General features: G+C 39.6%; 1 protein-coding gene across 10 annotated transcripts in view; it reads right to left on the reverse strand.

Moving 5' to 3' along the window:
* The window catches only part of sar1b (secretion associated, Ras related GTPase 1B), a 291,304-nt gene that overhangs the window by 182,776 nt on the left and 89,156 nt on the right, over positions 1-19,372 (reverse strand). For 9 of the 10 annotated variants that reach the window (XR_009655731.1, XM_060935857.1, XM_060935860.1 and 6 more), the window contains exons 4-5: positions 15,228-15,293; positions 11,290-11,393 (exon numbers count right to left, since the gene is read on the reverse strand). Coding sequence is in view for 9 of the 10 variants with exons in the window: in XM_060935857.1 (XP_060791840.1) it covers positions 11,290-11,393; positions 15,228-15,293 (170 nt within the window). In the remaining variant the exon portion in view is untranslated. Of the gene's footprint in view, positions 1-4,996; positions 5,120-11,289; positions 11,394-15,227; positions 15,294-19,372 lie in introns of all 10 variants that reach the window. The other variant, XM_060935856.1, reaches the window with a different exon arrangement.

Here is a 19,372-nt window from a genome sequence, read left to right on the forward strand (position 1 = left end):
TACTATACGTATGGTGAACGTGCAAGAAATAGGAGAATTCCTTATTATGAGGATAGAAGAACCTCCAAGGATCAACACATCCGGTTTTCTCAACAAACTCGCCAAGAGCTTGAGACATTTTGAAGCGTGTTAAAGTCTTCGGGCTAGAGCGGTCCATGGCTGGATCCATAACAGTGTTAAAGTCACCAGCAAAAATTAAACTATGTGAATCCAAATTCAGAAAAAGAGAAGTGAGCTTATTTATAAAGCTGACATCATCCCAATTTGGGGCATATATACTTGCTAGTACTACTGGAGTATTAAAGAGTGACCCTGATACTATGACAAATCGCCCTTGGGGGTCTGAGATTGTTTGGGATGGGGTAAACAGTATTTTTTTATGAATTAATATAGCAGTCCCATGTGCTTTAACATTGAAATTAGAATGAAAACTCTGTCCAACCCAGTTCTTCCTAAGCCTGACTTGATCTGCTATTGTCAAATGTGTTTCTTGTAAAAATATTATTTCCGCATGTAATCTCTTTAAATGGGAAAATATCTTAGCTCTCTTATTAGGCCCATTCATTCCTTTTACATTTGAAGTAACAAAGCGGGTTGGTGTTACACCTATTTCAGCCCTGACATTATTTATAATCACAAGACATATTATGTTAAAAAGAAAAGGAGAATGCGCCCCATAATATCTGTCAGTAAACTCAAAAAACAGCATCATACAAAAGAAAAGAAATCCCCTATAGCAGTATACAATCCCTATTCAGTAAAAAATAAAATATCAGTCGTCTTAGAGATTAGTCCCTTCCCAACCCTCAGCAGAACATTTCCTATGTCTGCCTCTAGAACATAGGCAGACTGCAGGCTATCTTCTAACTCTTGAACCTTCCGGTACACCCTCTCCTACCAAAAACTATGAAGAGCCTTTGACCATTTATAATAACAATAGCAATTTAAAATGGAACAGTTCTCAGAATAAAACGTTAGCAACCAAGCACAAATAATCAAACCAAATCTTCCATCCGTTATGTCGACTGCATACATCAAAGGCAAAAAAAAAAAAGAATCGGCAGATTAGCATTAGCAAGTGAGCAATATTTCCAACAGGTGGCAGCCGGTGACCATCACTTGAAACAATAAGTAAGAATAACACCAGAAAAAAGTTCAATAACTGGTCTATTAGTCCCTATAACCCAATGGATTATGAAAAATAGAAGTTTACCAAAAAGTGACAAGTTCCAATTCTCTGTCTGCGTGTAGAAAAGTCTTTCAGGTGCATTAGCAACAAGCTAGCATCCAGTCAAAAAGCACTAGGCCACCTCACCAGTCCAAAGTCCGTTCAGTCCTGAATATTCTCACCCATCACCTCCTGGTCATAGAAAGCCTCGGCGTCCTCTGGTGTGTTGAATTTGAAGGTATGTCCGTTATGTATGACCCGTAGGATGGCTGGATAAAGTAACTGGAATTTTTTACCCTTCACGAATAAGGCTTGTTTAATGTCCTTGAAGCCCGCACGTCTCCTAGATAGACTGACGCTGAAGTCTGGATATATCCTCAGGGTAGCATTCTGATAAGTAGCTGTATGCCGCCTAGCCCATTGCAGTAGCCGTTCTCTCTCTTGGCATTGGTGAAAACATACCACAAACGGACGCGGGGGTAGTCCAGCCCTATCAGGCTTTTTGCCCACTCTGTGCGCTCTCTCCAGAATTGGGGCAGACTCAAGCAGTGATCTCCATCAACATATTCGACACAAATTTAACGGTGTCCTCAACACCCTCAATGTGTTCTGGAACATTAACAATCCTCAAATTGGTTCTGTGCGACCGATTCTCCAAATCTTCAATACAATCCAGAAGAGCAGCATTCTGGGTTTGTAGAGTTTTGACAGCTGTTTCAGTTGAAAGTATCTTGTCAAAATTATCCCCTGCAAGGGATTCCGTTGCAGTCAGTCGTTGTTGAAAGATGTCCAATGTTTCTTTTAGGGCATTCACCGAAGTCTGCAATGGCCCAAGGGATTCCTGAATAAGCGTAGAAATATCTTCTTTTAGACTAGCACGTTGTTTGGACAGTTCCTCCACCAGCTGTGTCATAGTTATTCCATCGCTTTTGGAACAGCGGTCACTAGCAGGAGAGGCCATGGCTGCTAGCTTGTTAGCAATTGTGTTCCGCGTGGTCTTCAAAGTAGCCTGTCTTTGTCTGGAAGAGGTCATTAACTGTGTATGGCCATGTAACACAATAAGATACGAATATATATCCAGTCCTGAGATACAGATATTAAATTTGATAAAGTAAAATACAAGTTAGGTCAGAGCTCTTCACACCTGCTGCCTACTCCAACATGGCCGAAACCGGAAGTCCATATTTTCTTAAGTATGGAGCTCTGCTATCAAGAATGCATGCCATTGTAGAGAATAGTATAGAGTCTGTGTGGACACAAAAGAAGGCAGTGGCGCATATGACGTCACACATGCAGCGCCGCTGACCTGTAAATCGCTGCGACCTAATAATGGCGGACAAGCTTTTAGTGATTTTTGGAACAGAATTCAGATGCAACAAAATTATTTTTCAAACCATTTTTTTTTAATCAGTGAACTTTACAACCTATTTGAGCATATCACACACAAAACCCGGGATTTTAGGATGTAATTTTTGTTAAACTAGCACTTTAAAACTTGTTTGCAAGAAGAATAAGACAGAATAATACCGGAAACACTTCATCGCTTGGTGTCTTCAGTTCCTAAACAACTTTTAAGTGTTGTGAGAAAGAATGGAAATATTAAAGTGATAAAATGCTTTACCACCCCAACTATTTTAAAATGTGAAATGTGTTTTTTTTTTTTTTTTTTTTTTTTTTTTTTTGGGGGGGGAGGATTCATGAGGTAAAACATCAAATGTGCTTTGGGATTGTGCTGAATGCAATACAGGTCAAATATTATTTACAAATCATAGTTTTCAGTTTTAATTTCAATATACCATTCCAACTTTTTCTGATTTGGGGTTCTCTAAAAACACTTAAATGCATAAACATCATAAGCAACTATTGGACAAAGTTGAAGAAAATATTGTGATTTATTAGTGGTGGTGAGTGATGGAAATATATGTTTGGCATGCTTTAAACTGGTACAGGCTGGTCTGATTGCTATTTAGGGCCCGAGCACTGTTCGGTGCGAAGACCCTTTTGTTTTTCGAAGGATTTTTTTTTTCTGTCGCGCTTGGCTTTTTTTGAGGCATTTCCCATGCACGAAAACTCATGAAATTTGATACACACGTCAGTCATTGTAACCGCTTCTCAGCCACAGATGTATGGCCCAGGGACTTCATAGTGCCCCTTAATGTCATGGAGTCCTTGGATTGGCATATAGTTTCAGCTACGCATACCAAATTCGGTACATATGTAGTTCATCCCAAGACGAACAACTTTCGTATATACATTGCATTAGCCACGTCCAACAGGAAGTGAGGTAATTGGGCTTATATGCGTTTGGACACATGGTCATTTTTAACGTACTCCTCCTAGACGGTTCATCAGATTCATGTCAAACTTGGCAAACACGATGCCAAGATATTGCTGATGTTGAATTGCGAAGGGATTTTTGATATGTTGCAATATGTTGAAATGGCAATATTATGAATTTTAATACTCACCACATAAACGGGAAATGTGTCATGAAGTCATAATACATTTAACGATTTGGCTGAAACCTTTCAGGTTATTAGAGAATGTGATTATTATGACATCTAGACACCCAATATGCCTGTCTGGTATGGCACCACCAACTGGCCAAGGAAAGAATAGGGTTTTGAATATGTGTGTTTTGACACATGATGAATTTTAACATGCTCCTCCTAGACGGTTCATGAGATTCATGTAAAATTTGTTATACGTGATGCCAAGATGTCACTGATATTAAATTGCGAAGGGATTTTTGATATCTTGTAATATGTTGAAATGGCCTTATGATTTTAATATCTTGCCACATAAACAGGAAACATGTCAGAAAGCCACAGTGCATTGACTGTATGGTCGGACACTTCTTACTTCAATAGATATTATGATTGTTATGATAACCTGATGCCCCATGGGCCTGCCTGTTATAGCGCCACCACCTGGCCAAGCAGGAAATGTGCCAGAAATTGGCAATGCATTAACTGATTGATCTGACACTTTACAAAATATTGTGTATTATGATTGTGATGATATTCACGTGTAATTCAGATGCCTAGCACAGTGCCACCATCTGGCCAAGCAGGAAATGGGGAAAAAATGTTCAATTCATTGATGGATTGATCTGAAACTTTACAAAATATTGGATATCGTGAGTCTGATGATATTGACACATCTCAATCACATGCCTAGCACAGTATCACCATCTGGCCAAGCAGGAAATGTGCCAAAAATTTTCAATGCTTTGACGGATTGATCTATGACATGCCTGACATTGTGCCACCAACACACTCACACTCATATACATGTAGCGCACACACGCATATGCGCGCGCACACACACACACACACACACACACACTTGCAATCATATACACACACGAATACTCATGAGAATGGGTAACATATACAATCCTGTGCACACTCATACACACAGTCATATGCATATTTATGCATACACACATACACTCAAGTATGCACTCACATGCACATGCAACATCTATGAGCACACGCTCTTTCACACACACTTTTTCTCTCTCTCTCTCTCTCCATCTGACAAACAGACACACACACACAATAATAGTGACCTGCCATCATTGTGCATTTTGTTGCAGACATATGAAAACTCTGCATGTACACACACACACTCTGCAGACACAGGAAAGCTAAGATGACTTAAGATTACAGCGTGAGATAGAGATAAGGAGGAGACACATGTATAGTTTTGTACATATATAAATGTACATTTTCACACCACAGAAACACACACACACTCTTACAGTCTTTGTCTGTCTATCTCTCATCCGTCAAGCAGTCATGGCATTTGCAACATGCACATCACCTTTGAACATTTGATGAATATATGACACGTGACTGTTTTGTTGGGTGGCAGAATGTCCTGGGTTGCGGAACCACACGTGCGAGGGCCCGTCAAGACCGCTAGCGGCTTTAATTGTTCTTGAATCTGGAACAGGAAGGGCAGGATGTTCTGACTGCTACTTGTTTTGGTCAAGTTAAATCCTTGAGATTTTTCTACACTCACACATTCTGCTCTCTGCTTAATGAAGGTGATATTGACCAGTAATGTCTTTCTTCTTTTCATAAGACTATGATCCTGATGTGTTACATACATGTTATGCTTCATCATCCACTTATGTTAAATGTAGATAACTTAGCTTCAATCAATCAATCACATCATCCAATCACATAGCTAAAAACACACTCTTAATGTGAATATGTTTGTTCTACAATAAACTGAGAAACCTCTCTGAGCAGCTGTGTCTGCGTCAGTGACTATTTACTCCAAGATTGATCCATGAGGGGGCGGCACGGTGGTGTAGTGGTTAGCGCTGTCGCCTCACAGCAAGAAGGTCCTGGGTTCGAGCCCCGGGGCCGGCAAGGGCCTTTCTGTGTGGAGTTTGCATGTTCTCCCCGTGTCCGCGTGGGTTTCCTCCGGGTGCTCCGGTTTCCCCCACAGTCCAAAGACATGCAGGTTAGGTTGACTGGTGACTCTAAATTGACCGTAGGTGTGAATGTGAGTGTGAATGGTTGTCTGTGTCTATGTGTCAGCCCTGTGATGACCTGGCGACTTGTCCAGGGTGTACCCCGCCTTTCGCCCATAGTCAGCTGGGATAGGCTCCAGCTTGCCTGCGACCCTGTAGAAGGATAAAGCGGCTAGAGATAATGAGATGAGATGAGATGATCCATGAGGCAGAATTTCTTAGGTGGCAGAGGTCTACACTCCTAGATCATACTTTGTCAATTCAACCTCCTTCGGTAAAGACAGATCAAAACCTAACAGCAAGCAAGCAATTAATTATTTGCTGATGCAGAAGGCAGAGGCAAATAATTGTTTGTGAGACACTAACAAATCACAATATTTTGTGCAGAGTTCAAAAATAATTTTATCATTCAACTTTTTTTTTTAAATACTGATTATCAAGTGCGTGACGAGTCAAATGATAAAGAAATTGAGCCACGTTCACTAAAGTATGAAATGACTTTGCATGAGCAGACCATTATTTGCAGCAAAATGGCTTTCTACTGTAATGCACATGAGCAGACCATTATTTGTCAATAGTTATTTACAGTTCGCTCAACCAATCAAAACAGTGTAAAAAATAATTTGAATGATAATTAACTGCAGTTAACAAGAACAGAGCTGAAACCATAGCCTGTGCAAATCAATAGGAAACCTGATGTGATTTCATTTTGAAGTGTGTCTCAAAATCAAGATGGCATAATTGGATACATCTATTGATTCATCTAGTTTGAATGTATAATAATCACTTGCCTCAATGCATGCTACCTTCTGCTGCTTTGATGTCCTTGGACATACCTTTTATTCTGACTCTTTAGCTTGTGTATCTTCACAGAAGGATTTGGGTGTTATAATTTCTTGTGATTTAAAATGGGACACACATGTTAATTATGTTATTTCTAAATGTGATCACATGCTGGGTTTTCTACGTGGGCATAACCCTTGTAGTTTTGATTTATCCACTAGAAGGTTGTTATATCTAGCTTATGTAAGATCAAATATAGATTATGCTAGTGAAATATGGGCACCCCATTCGATAGGTAATGTCTCTAAACTCGAAAGTATACAGAGGAGGGCAACAAAGTTCATTTTAAATTTAAAATGGAGAGATACTATTAGTAAGCCCGATTAGTTAAATTGAATTTACTGCCAATATCTTATCGTCATGAAATCAGTGATTTGCTGGTCTACTTTAAGTGTCATTTAGGACGCTTAGACTTTCCGATTCATGAATTTATTAAACCTAGGGTGCCATTTCGCACTACTCATAACAGTTCTGCTTTTGATTTGATAATTCCAAAGTGCCGAACTAAATTTTTCAGACTAGTTATTTTAATAGATTGCCTAAGCTTTGGAACACCCTGCCTGTTTCTTTACGTTCTTGTAGATCTGTTAATCAATTTAAATCTCAGTTAATTACTTACTATACTAATGCTTTTAACAATGCTTTTGACATTAATGCTTTTAATACTTGGAAATCCATTTGCCTTAAGTGCTGCTCTTCCCGAAATATTTTAACAACTAATGCTTCTTGTTATTGAGTAGATTTAGAGATTTTCAGTCAGTTTTTAAACATAAATAATATTATAAACAATATTAGGCCATAGTAATTGGAATATTATAATTGTAAATTTTATATTCTTTTGTTATAAGATTTTAGAATATATTTTAATTCGTGCTATCCACAAGTACGTTTCTGTGAGGCGAATATTTTTAGGCTTCTGGTGAATGGGCTTTTGAATATCAATTAAGTAAAGATTACTATTTTTTAGTTTGTTTTTTGTGATGTATTTATATCTATTCTTTAGTTTTTTTTATATGTATATGCATCTTTCCCCCCCTTTTTTATTATTATTATAGGGCACACTGTTATTGGAGCCTAGCTCTGTTGTATGACCCCCACCTTTTTTTTTTAATTTATTATACGTTTGTTTATTGTATCGGAGGTGGAAGCTTAATAAAATAAAAAATAAAATTCTCTTCTGTATGGGGTCACTGGAGATGATTTTTTTTCCAACTGATTTTTGGCAGATTAGTGTTGAGGAGCTCCCTGGCCATGTTGAAAGCAGTGGGTAAAACAAGATCCTCTGTAACTGTGGGGATCTTTTTGTATTTGGAAATATCTCATCTCATTATCTCTAGCCACTTTATCCTTCTACAGGGTCGCAGGCAAGCTGGAGCCTATCCCAGCTGACTATGGGCGAAAGGCGGGGTACACCCTGGACAAGTCGCCAGGTCATCACAGGGCTGACACATAGACACAGACAACCATTCACACTCACAATCACACCTACGGTCAATTTAGAGTCGCCAGTTAACCTAACCTGCATGTCTTTGGACTGTGGGGGAAACCGGAGCACCCGGATGAAACCCACGCGGACACGGGGAGAACATGCAAACTCCACACAGAAAGGCCCTCGCCGGCCATGGGGCTCGAACCCAGGACCTTCTTGCTGTGAGGCGACAGCGCTAACCACTACACCACCGTGCCGCCATATTTGGAAATATGATAAGCGAATTTGTATGATGCATGGAGTGTTTGCTCCTCAACACTGCACGTTTTTGTTAATTTTTTTTGTCCAGATCCTGTTGCTTTCTTTCTTTTTTTTTTTTTGGGGGGGGGAGAGGATGTTCAACAAGCGTGTCTTTACAGGGAGTGCAGAATTATTAGGCAAGTTGTATTTTTGAGGATTAGTTTTATTACTGAAAAACAACTATGTTCTTGATGAACCCAAAAGACTCATAAATATCAAAGCTGAGTATTTTTGGAAGTTGGAGTAGGGCTTTCTTAGTTTTAGCTATCTTAGGAGGATATCTGTGTGTGCAGGTGACTATAACTGTGCATAATTATTAGGCAACTTAACAAAAAACAAATATATACCCATTTCACTCATTTATTTTCACCAGGGAAACCAATATAACAACTCAACATTCACTAATATACATTGCTGGCATTCAAAAAAAAAAAAAAAAATCAGTGACTAATATAGCCGCCTTTCTTTACAAGGACACTCAAAAGCCTGCCATCCAGGGATTCGGTCAGTGTTTTGATCTGTTTGCGATCAACATTGCGTGCAGCAGCAACCACAGCCTCCCAGACACTGTTCAGAGATGTGTAGTGTTTCCCCTCCTTGTAGATCTCACATTTGATGAGGGACCACAGGTTTTCTATGGGGTTCAGATCAGGTGAACAAGGAGGCCACGTCATTAATCTTTCTTCCTTTAGACCCTTTCTGGCCAGCCATGCTGTGGAGTACTTGGATGCGTGTGATGGAGCATTGTCCTGCATGAAAATCATGTTTTTCTTGAAGGATGCTGACTTCTTCCTGTACCACTGCTTGAAGAAGGTGTCTTCCAAAAACTGACAATAGGACTGGGAGTTGAGCTTGACACCATCCTCAACCCGAAAAGGTCCCACAAGCTCATCTTTGATGATACCAGCCCATACCAGTACCCCACCTCCACCTTGCTGGCGTCTGAGTCGGACTGGAGCTCTCTGCCCTTTGCTGATCCAGCCACAAGCCCATCCATCTGGCCCATCAAGACTCACTCTCATTTCATCTGTCCATAAGACCTTAGAAAAATCAGTCTTGTGATACTTCTTGGCCCAGTCTTGACGTTTCATCTTGTGTGTCTTGTTCAGTGGTGGTCGTTTTTCAGCCTTTGTTACCTTGGCCGTGTCCCTGAGTATTGCACACCTTGTGCTTTTTGACACTCCAGTGATGTTGCAGCTCTGAAATATGGCAAAACTGGTGGCGAGTGGCATCTTGGCAGCTTCACGCTTGACTTTCCTCAGTTCACGGGCAGTTAGTTTGCGCCTTTTTTTTTCAACGCGCTTCTTGCGACCCTGTTGACTATTTTGAATGAAGCGCTTGATTGTTCGATGGTCACGCTTCAAAAGCTGGGCAATTTTAAGAGTGCTCCATCCCTTTGCAATATATGTCACTATTTTTTACTTTTCTGAGTCCGTCAAATCCCTCTTCTGACCCATTTTGCCAAAGGAAAGGAAGTTGCCTAATAATTTTGCACACCTGATATAGGGTGTTGATGTCATTAGACCACACCCCTTTTCATTACAGAGATGCACATCACCTGGTATGCTTAATTGGTAGGAGGCTTTCAAGCCTATGCAGCTTGGAGTAGGCCAACATGCATAGAGAGGGTAATGTGGTCAACATACTCATTTGCCTAATAATTCTGCACTCCCTGTATGGCTTGAGTGTTTTGTCACTAAATAATTTTATAGACTGAAAAGCATGAAACCATCAAAATTCATACCTAACTGCACAAGCTATGCTTGTCATGTTTTCGTTTACTTTGCGTAGTTCCCCCCCCCCCACACACACACACCTTTTATAGGGAGAGGGAATTTCACTCCATGTATCAAATGCTAGCAACGATTGTTTACAGGTGAATTAGTGCCAAAATGGGCAGAATTTTATTTGACGCACATGACTGAAATTTTTATTGGCTACAGTGAGCATTCCTTTATTATTCTTATTTATTTTTACTTTTTCTGAAACAATTTGCTTGTCATTTTTTTCAGTTTTTCATTTTATGTTTTAGCATTTGCATTTAGCAAAGTTTGTTAAAGACTTCTGGGAAGAAAATAATCTTAAAAGGGCCTGTGGCCCACTTTTGGGTTGCAATGCACCAGTTAAGAAACACTGGCCAAGACTATCTGCACTTTCCTGTTATGCTTTGGGTAAACTGCTGGATAGCCATGTTCCCTTGCAAAATCTGTTCAATTTGCAGTCAGACACTGGCTGTCAAAATGTCCACACACTGAGACCAGAGACGAATATGTTCATCATTTCTGGAGCCCATCTGTGGCTATTAGCTACACTTGGGTTTCCTCATCAGCTTGTTAGCATTGTTTACAATCACTCCTGGGCTTTCCACCAGTGAACTTTAATTGTTGCACTCACCTCTCAGTCACACTGTGATTTGAGTTTTTCCACAACCTACAGGACTGTGTACATCACTACTATGACAGAGTGGTACACTCATTATTGCACGATCTCCCTCTGTATGACCTCATTCTCCCAGCCATTAGGGTCCTCCCCTTGGCATCTCTGCTTTGACATTCAACATGCCCTGTCTTCTAGCCAACTAGTGCACCTGTGCAGTATCTGGTTCGGACATTCCCTGGCTGACTATGGGGCAGTAAGGCAGAACTGGAACATGATTCAGAATTTAATCCAATCCAAGTGCTGCTGGACTTAATTTAAAAAAAAAAGGTTAATATTACAAGAATAAATTCCTAAGTCCAAATTAAGTTATCCTGAAATGACAAAGATAAGTCAAAGAAGAGAGGAGCACTGCACAAGAAACATCAATTATGTTCCCGGTACCCATGAATTCCCTTGTATTTGCTTAACAGTTAAATGCAAGGGCTTTAAGCTCTCCAAATCATCCATATTTATGTTTTTACAGCTGTTAACATGCTATTGTTTTCTATTTGGCCACAATTCTGATATTTCACAAGATTAATTTTATCTCCTCGCATAATCTTATTTTTACACATCTATTAGGCTTGTGAGATATAAAGGATTCAAGAAAAACATTTTGAAGTGGGGGGAGGACGGACTCACATCAAGTTCTGTTTTGGATTCTGCCAGTCTCAGGTGGTCTACACAATCAACAAGAAAGACAATGCCATTGATTGCAGGGAGGTAGTTTTTCCACACTCTTCGAGCTAGGATAGAAGTGATACAAAATGTGTGAAGTGAGTACTCTGCCAGAGAGGTGCACGCACACACACAAATATATATATATATACACACACACACACACACAAATTATATATATATATATATATATATATATATATATATATATATATATATATATATATATATATACACACACACACACACACAAATTATATATATATATATATATATATATATATATATATATATATATATATACACACACACATATATGCGTGTGTGTGTGTATGTATATACACACACAGTTAGGTCCATATATATTTGGACACTGACACAAATTTTGTTTTTTTACCTGTTTACTGAAACATATTCAGGTTGTAGTTATATAATGGACATGGACATAAATTCCAGACTTTCAGCTTTCATTTGAGGATATCCACATTAAAACTGGATGAAGGGTTTAGGAGCTTCAGCTCCTTAACATGTGCCACCCTGTTTTTAAAGGGACCAAAAGTAATTGGACAATTGACTCAAATGCTATTTCATGGGCAGGTGTGGGCAATTCCTTCGTTATGTCATTCTCAATTAAGCAGATAAAAGGCCTGGAATTGATTTGAGGTGTGGTGCTTGCATTTGGAAGATCTTGCTGTGAAGAAAACATGCGGTCAAAGGAGCTCTCCATGCAGGTGAAACAAGCCATCCTTAAGCTGCGAAAACAGAAAAAACCCATCCGAGAAATTGCTACAATATTAGGAGTGGCAAAATCTACAGTTTGGTACATCCTGAGAAAGAAAGAAAAAGAAAGAAAGAAAGAAAGAAAGAAAGAAAGAACTGGTGAACTCAATGCAAAAAGACCTGGACACTCACAGAAGACAACAGTAGTGGATGATCGCAGAATAATTTCCATGGTGAAGAGAAACCCCTTCACAACAGCCAACCAAGTGAACAACACTCTCCAGGAGGTAGGCGTATCAATATCCAAATCTACCATAAAGAGAAGACTGCATGAAAGTAAATACAGAGGGTTCACGGCACGGTGCAAGCCACTCATAAGCCTCAAAAGGCTAGATTGGACTTTGCTAAAAAACATCTAAAAAAGCCAGCACAGTTCTGGAAGAACATTCTTTGGACAGATGAAACCAAGATCAACCTCTACCAGAATGATGGAAAGAAAAAAGTATGGCGAAGGCGTGGTACAGCTCATGATCCAAAGCATACCACATCATCTGTAAAACACGGCAGAGGCAGTGTGATGGCTTGGGCATGCATGGCTGCCAGTGGCACTGGGTCACTAGTGTTTATTGATGCTGTGACACAGGACAGAAGCAGCAGGATAAATTCTGAGGTATTCAGAGACATACTGTGTGCTCAAATCCAGCCAAATAATAATCAGCATTTCATAATACAGATGGACAATGACCCAAAACATAAAGCCAAAGCAACCCAGGAGTTTATTAAAGCAAAGAGGGTGGAATATTCTTGAATGGCCAAGTCAGTCACCTGATATCAACCCAATTGAGCATGCATTTCACTTGTTAAAGACTAAACTTCAGACAGAAAGGCCCACAAACAAACAGCAACTGAAAACCGCTGCAGTAAAGGCCTGGCAGAGCATTAAAAAGGAGGCAACACAGCCTCTGGTGATGTCCATGAGTTCAAGACTTCAGGCAGTCATTGCCAACAAAGGGTTTTCAACCAAGTATTAGAAATGAACATTTTATTTACAATTATTTAATTTGTCCAATTACTTTTGAGCCCCTGAAATGAAGGGATTGTGTTTAAAAAATACTTTTAGTTCCTCACATTTTTATGCAAACATTTTGTTCAACCCACTGAATTAAAGCTGAAAGTCTGAACTTCAACTGCATCTGAATTGTTTTGTTCAAAATTCATTGTGGTAATGTACAGAACCAAAATTAGAAAAATGTTGCCTCTGTCCAAATATTTATGGACCTAACTGTGTGTGTGTGTGTGTGTGTATGTATATATATATATATATATATATATATATATATATATATATATATATATATATATATATATATATATCCATACACACACATATACATATACACACACACAACCCTGCTTCCAAAAAAGTTGGGACAAAGTACAAATTGTAAATAAAAACGGAATGCAATAATTTACAAATCTCAAAAACTGATATTGTATTCACAATCGAACATGGACAACATATCAAATGTCGAAAGTGAGACATTTTGAAATTTCATGCCAAATATTGGCTCATTTGAAATTTCATGGCAGCAACACATCTCAAAAAAGTTGGGACAGGGGCAATAAGAGGCTGGAAAAGTTAAAGGTTCAAAAAAGGAACAGCTGGAGGACCAAATTGCAACTCATTAGGTCAATTGGCAATAGGTCATTAACATGACTGGGTATAAAAAGAGCATCTTGGAGTGGCAGCGGCCCTCAGAAGTAAAGATGGGAAGAGGATCACCAATCCCCCTAATTCTGCACCGACAAATAGTGGAGCAATATCAGAAAGGAGCTTGACAGTGTAAAATTGCAAAGAGTTTGAACATATCATCTACAGTACATAATATCATCAAAAGATTCAGAGAATCTAGAAGAATCTCTGTGCGTAACGGTCAAGGCCGGAAAACCATACTGGGTGCCCGTGATCTTCGGGCCCTTAGACGGCACTGCATCACGTACAGGCATGCTTCTGTATTGGAAATCACAAAATGGGCTCAGGAATATTTCCAGAGATCATTATCTGTGAACACAATTCACCGTGCCATCCGCCGTTGCCAGCTAAAACTCTATAGTTCAAAGAAGAAGCCATATCTAAACATGATCCAGAAGCGCAGATGTCTTCTCTGGGCCAAGGCTCATTTAAAATGGACTGTGGCAAAGTGGAAAAATGACGAATCAAAATTTGAAGTTCTTTATGGAAATTCTTTATGGAAAAGTGTCATTCGGACTAACGAGGAGAAGGACGACCCAAGTTGTTATCAGCGCTCAGTTCGGAAGCCTGCATCTCTGATGGTATGGGGTTGCATTAGTGCGTGTGGCATGGGCAGCTTACACATCTGGAAAGACAAAGTCAATGCTGAAAGGTATATCCAGGTTCTAGAGCAACATATGCTCCCATCCAGACGACGTCTCTTTCAGGGAAGACCTTGCATTTTCCAACATGACAAGGCCAAATCACATACTGCATCATGGCTGCGTAGAAGAAGGGTCCGGGTACTGAACTGGCCAGCCTGCAGTCCAGATCTTTCACCCATAGAAAACATTTGGCGCATCATAAAATGGAAGATACGACAAAAAAGACCTAAGACAGTTGAGCAACTAGAATCCTACATTAGACAAGAATGGGTTAACATTCCTATGCCTAAACTTGAGCAACTTGTCTCCTCAGTCCCCAGATGTTTACAGACTGTTGTAAAGAGAAAAGGGGATGTCTCACAGTGGTAAACATGGCCTTGTCCCAACTTTTTTGAGATGTGTTGTTGTCATGAAATTTAAAATCACCTAATTTTTCTCTTTAAATGATACATTTTCTCACTTTAAACATTTGATATGTCATCTATGTTCTATTCTGAATAAAATATGGAATTTTGAAACTTCCACATCATTGCATTCCGTTTTTATTTACAATTTGTACTTTGTCCCAACTTTTTTGGAATCGGGGTTGTATACACACACACACACACACACACACACACACACACATATATATATATATATATATATATATATATATATATATATATATATATATATATATATATACACACACATATATACACACACACATATATATATATATATATATATATATATATATATATATATAGGAAGTATACCATGCTACAAGAAAAAGTACTTGCCCTGTGCATGGCCACCAAGGTCAAAGGTGGTAAAGCTCATACCAGCAATCGTCAGCTCTTCTGAAGCTAGGGAATAAAATGCAAAAACACTGGTTTGTTCCAGCCATGGCAGAATAACCATGAGTATCAATTTAGCACAAGCTATGGACAGCATACAACATGGTAGAGGAGTAATAATCTGATTATTCAGATCAATGTGTTGATTTAAAAGGCAAAAATTGAACAAATGCAAAAAAAAAAAAAAAATCAATGATTACCATCTTATTGATAAAGTAAATTCTGATACAGTTTTTAAATTTCCAACTTGTCTAAGACTTCCGAATAAAAACATAACCCAACATATGATGCATTTCATGAAATTCAGTATTAATAATCTAAATGTGAAAGAAAAATGTTTACATCATACTCTGAAGAAGGATCTCATCTCATTATCTCTAGCCGCTTTATCCTTCTACAGGGTCGCAGGCAAGCTGGAGCCGATCCCAGCTGACTACGGGCGAAAGGCGGGGTACACCCTGGACAAGTCGCCAGGTAATCACAGGGCTGACACACAGACACAGACAACCATTCACACTCACATTCACACCTACGGTCAATTTAGAGTCACCAGTTAACCTAACCTGCATGTCTTTGGACTGTGGGGGAAACCGGAGCACCCGGAGGAAACCCACGCGGACATGGGGAGAACATGCAAACTCCGCACAGAAAGGCCCTCGCCGGCCCCGGTGCTCGAACCCAGGACCTTCTTGCTGTGAGGCGACAGCGCTAACCACTACACCACCGTGCCGCCCTCTGAAGAAGGATAGCTAGCTTAATTATTTTTGCTTGGTAAATTGGGACACATTTGTATTTTTAAAAGTAATGGTTTAAACAACAAATAGCCACAGTGCAAAATCCTCAATTACATGTTTAAGACATTACTTTTGTACAATGTGGCCTAGTAGCATTCTATAATTCATTTCCTATAGCAATAATAACAGGCTTTACAAAATCTTCAGTAATTTCCACCACTACAGGGAAGTAACATTTTATAATATATTTCATGCAACAGTAGTATAACAGCTTTTTTAAAAGAAAAAAAAAAGTTAGTTTATGAACAATACCCCAGTTCTCTGATGGCATGAGTCCCAAAACAATTTTTCCTTGTTCTATGCAAGGTAGGTTGTCCAATGACATACCTCACTCATGCTATCAGAGAACTGGGGTTACAGTCACAAGCCAACAGTCCTTTTCGCTTTGGTATCTCACGATGGGATATCATGACTCCTGAACTGCCAGATCAGCTCATCTCAAAGACCAAGGCAAAACAGCCAATAAGACTGGTGTGTCTGTTTGTGAGTTCATAGTAAGCAAAGTGTGCACAGATGTCCTAAGATCACAGAGGATTTTGGACCACTGAGCAACAGTCCAGTTCTTTCTCTCCTTAGCTAAGGTAAGATTCTTCTGACATTGTCTCTGGTTCAAGAGTGGTTTGATATTAGGAATGCGACAGCTGTAGCCCCTTTCCAGAAGACATCTGTGCATGGTGGCTCTTGATCCACTGACTCCTTGGGAAGCTCGCCCAAGTTCTTGAATTGACTTTTCTCAACAATCCTCTCAAGGCTGCAGTCATCCCTGTTGCTTGTGCACCTTTTCCCCGCAAGCATTTTCAGTGACCTGTGGCTTATCCTCCTTGTGGAGGATGTCGATCATCGTTTTCTGGAGAACTGTCAAGTCAGTAATCCCATGACTGCAGTTGCGTGTATTGAACTAGACTAAGAGATACATGGTATTTATACTGTTTTTCTCAAACTCTAAATGAAATACTCATATTTTGAGATAGTTTTTGTGCTGCAGACCATAATTCTCTAAATTAAAATAGAAAAATGCATGAAACACTTTAGTTTACATCTGAGTATAGAATACATTACATTTTCACTTCCTTAAATAACTGATGGGAAAAAATTGTGATATTTTAATTGAGATGCACTTGTCATTATACACACACACACAAAAAAAAATCTCTCTATCTATCTATCTATCTATCTATCTATAAATAATTTTTTGTGTGTATAATGACAAGTGCATCTCAATTAAAATATCACAATTTATATTTATATATATATAAAATATAAATAAATATTACACACACACACACACACACACTAGGTAGTAGAGTAGTAGAGTAGAGTAGAGTAACTTTATTGATCCCTAGAGGGAAATTAAAGTGTCAAGTAGCTTATACAAAAATACAAAAAACATATTAAGATACAGAGAGGGAAGAAATTACACTAGATCAACATTACACTAAATTACACTAAATCAACACTAAATTACTCTAATTCAACAAAGAGCAAAAACTTCTAGTATGGTGCAAAGAGAGATATTAAAGTAAAACATTAAGTGAACAAATAACAAGTAAACAAGTAGCAAGTGTCAGCCATGATAGAGGGGATGCTTCTCTATTGTAACAGTAAAAAGTCCAGTGAAGAAAGTATTGCACAGTCAAAAAACCCACCCACACACATCGCACACACACACACACCCACACACACACACAGGGATTACAGTGAACAAGAACAGACTTATCAGTTTTCACAGTGAGAAATCCAGTGAAAAGTGTATTGCACAGTATACACACACACACACACACACACGCCAGCTCAGGCCCACACACACACACACACACACAAACAAGCATAGAAGCCTGGAATAAATGGAGGACATGAGTGTTAGGCGTTTTACTGGGAAATACACCACCACAGTGTTAGGTGTTTTACTGGGAAATACACCACTCGTATTTTTATGTGAGCTACATCCAGGACATGGAGAACCAAAACCCTGATATAAATGTGTCACTTGTGAGGAAATCAATTAATTGTTTTGATAAATCTGGGTACTTTGTGAATGTGTCTACATAATAAAAAGAAAATTACACATTGGCCTGAAGATATCAAGTTCATGTTCACATCGCTTCCAGGATTGTCCCAGGCAGCAGCCTGCCAGAGTTGCTCTTTGTTGTCTAGTGTGTGGTTTTTTTTTTTTTTTACTTTTCTTCAGATTTATAGCTATAACTACATTTTTGGACTTAGTGGTACGATGTGGTTTTGCATATTCTTTTTCGTTTTCACTGCTTGTGGAGTACTTTTATCATGTCAGATCCCTGTCCTGGCAGAGATACACCAGGGATCAGCTGATGAGCCTCCAAAAAAGTGTTGTGGTCAGTGAGAGACCTGAAATCCCTAAGGAGCTGAGGAAGAAATTGCAGGGCTGCAGAGCCAGGAGGAGACGATGGCTCAGGAAGGGGAGATACTGACTGTATCTCCCCTCTATCGTTATGGGGAACGCAAGATCACTGGTGAATAAAATGGACGAGTTAACATCACTCACAAAGCGCGAGTGTGTGTTTTAATGAGATCTCTTGTGTGCTTCACTGAGACATGGCTGCACAAGAACATACCAGACTCCATCATGAGTTTAGCCAGCTTTCAGTTGGTGTGGCCAGACAGGAGTTGCAGCAAGAGCGGCAAGAAGAAAGGAGGGGGAGTCACTATCTACGTGAACAAGCGGTGCAACCCTGGACACATTACAGTGAAAGATTGTAATGTGTCATTATTTAAAAGACAGTGTAGAGACAGTGAAAGATCAGCAGGGGACAGGAGGTTGAGTATAGAAGTGTGGTGGATAGGTTTGTGGAGTGGTGCAGACTAAACCACCTGCAACTTAACATTGCCAAGACTAAGGAGTTGGTGGTGGACTTTAAGGGTGTAGCTATTGGTCAGAGACGACACGCGCACAAAGCGTTAAGTTCAAAAGTAGTCATGGAGGCTTTCCGTGCTGTTATTCTTTTTAATATAATCAAAGTGTGGCAGCGGGGGCGTGGTCAAGCGCCGGTCTGTGACAGGAGGGCGGAGTCAGGGAAGGTAAGTGGCAGAATCACTACACCTGAGAGCAATTAACCTGTGTTTGTGTGTCTTCCCAGTGACCGCGCCCTATATCAGGAGGGAGAGCGGAAGGGGCTCATCCCTGGACGAGACGCTGATGTGTGTGTCTCTGTGCGTCCGATATATATTGTTAGACTGAAAAGTGTGGCAATAAAAGCCTTGTTTACACCTGATCTCTGTCCTGCCATCCTCTGTGCTCCACCCACCCACAGGGAAATTACT

The sequence above is a fragment of the Neoarius graeffei genome, chromosome 12 (genome assembly GCF_027579695.1).
Source record: "Neoarius graeffei isolate fNeoGra1 chromosome 12, fNeoGra1.pri, whole genome shotgun sequence".
Classification (NCBI taxonomy): domain Eukaryota; kingdom Metazoa; phylum Chordata; class Actinopteri; order Siluriformes; family Ariidae; genus Neoarius; species Neoarius graeffei.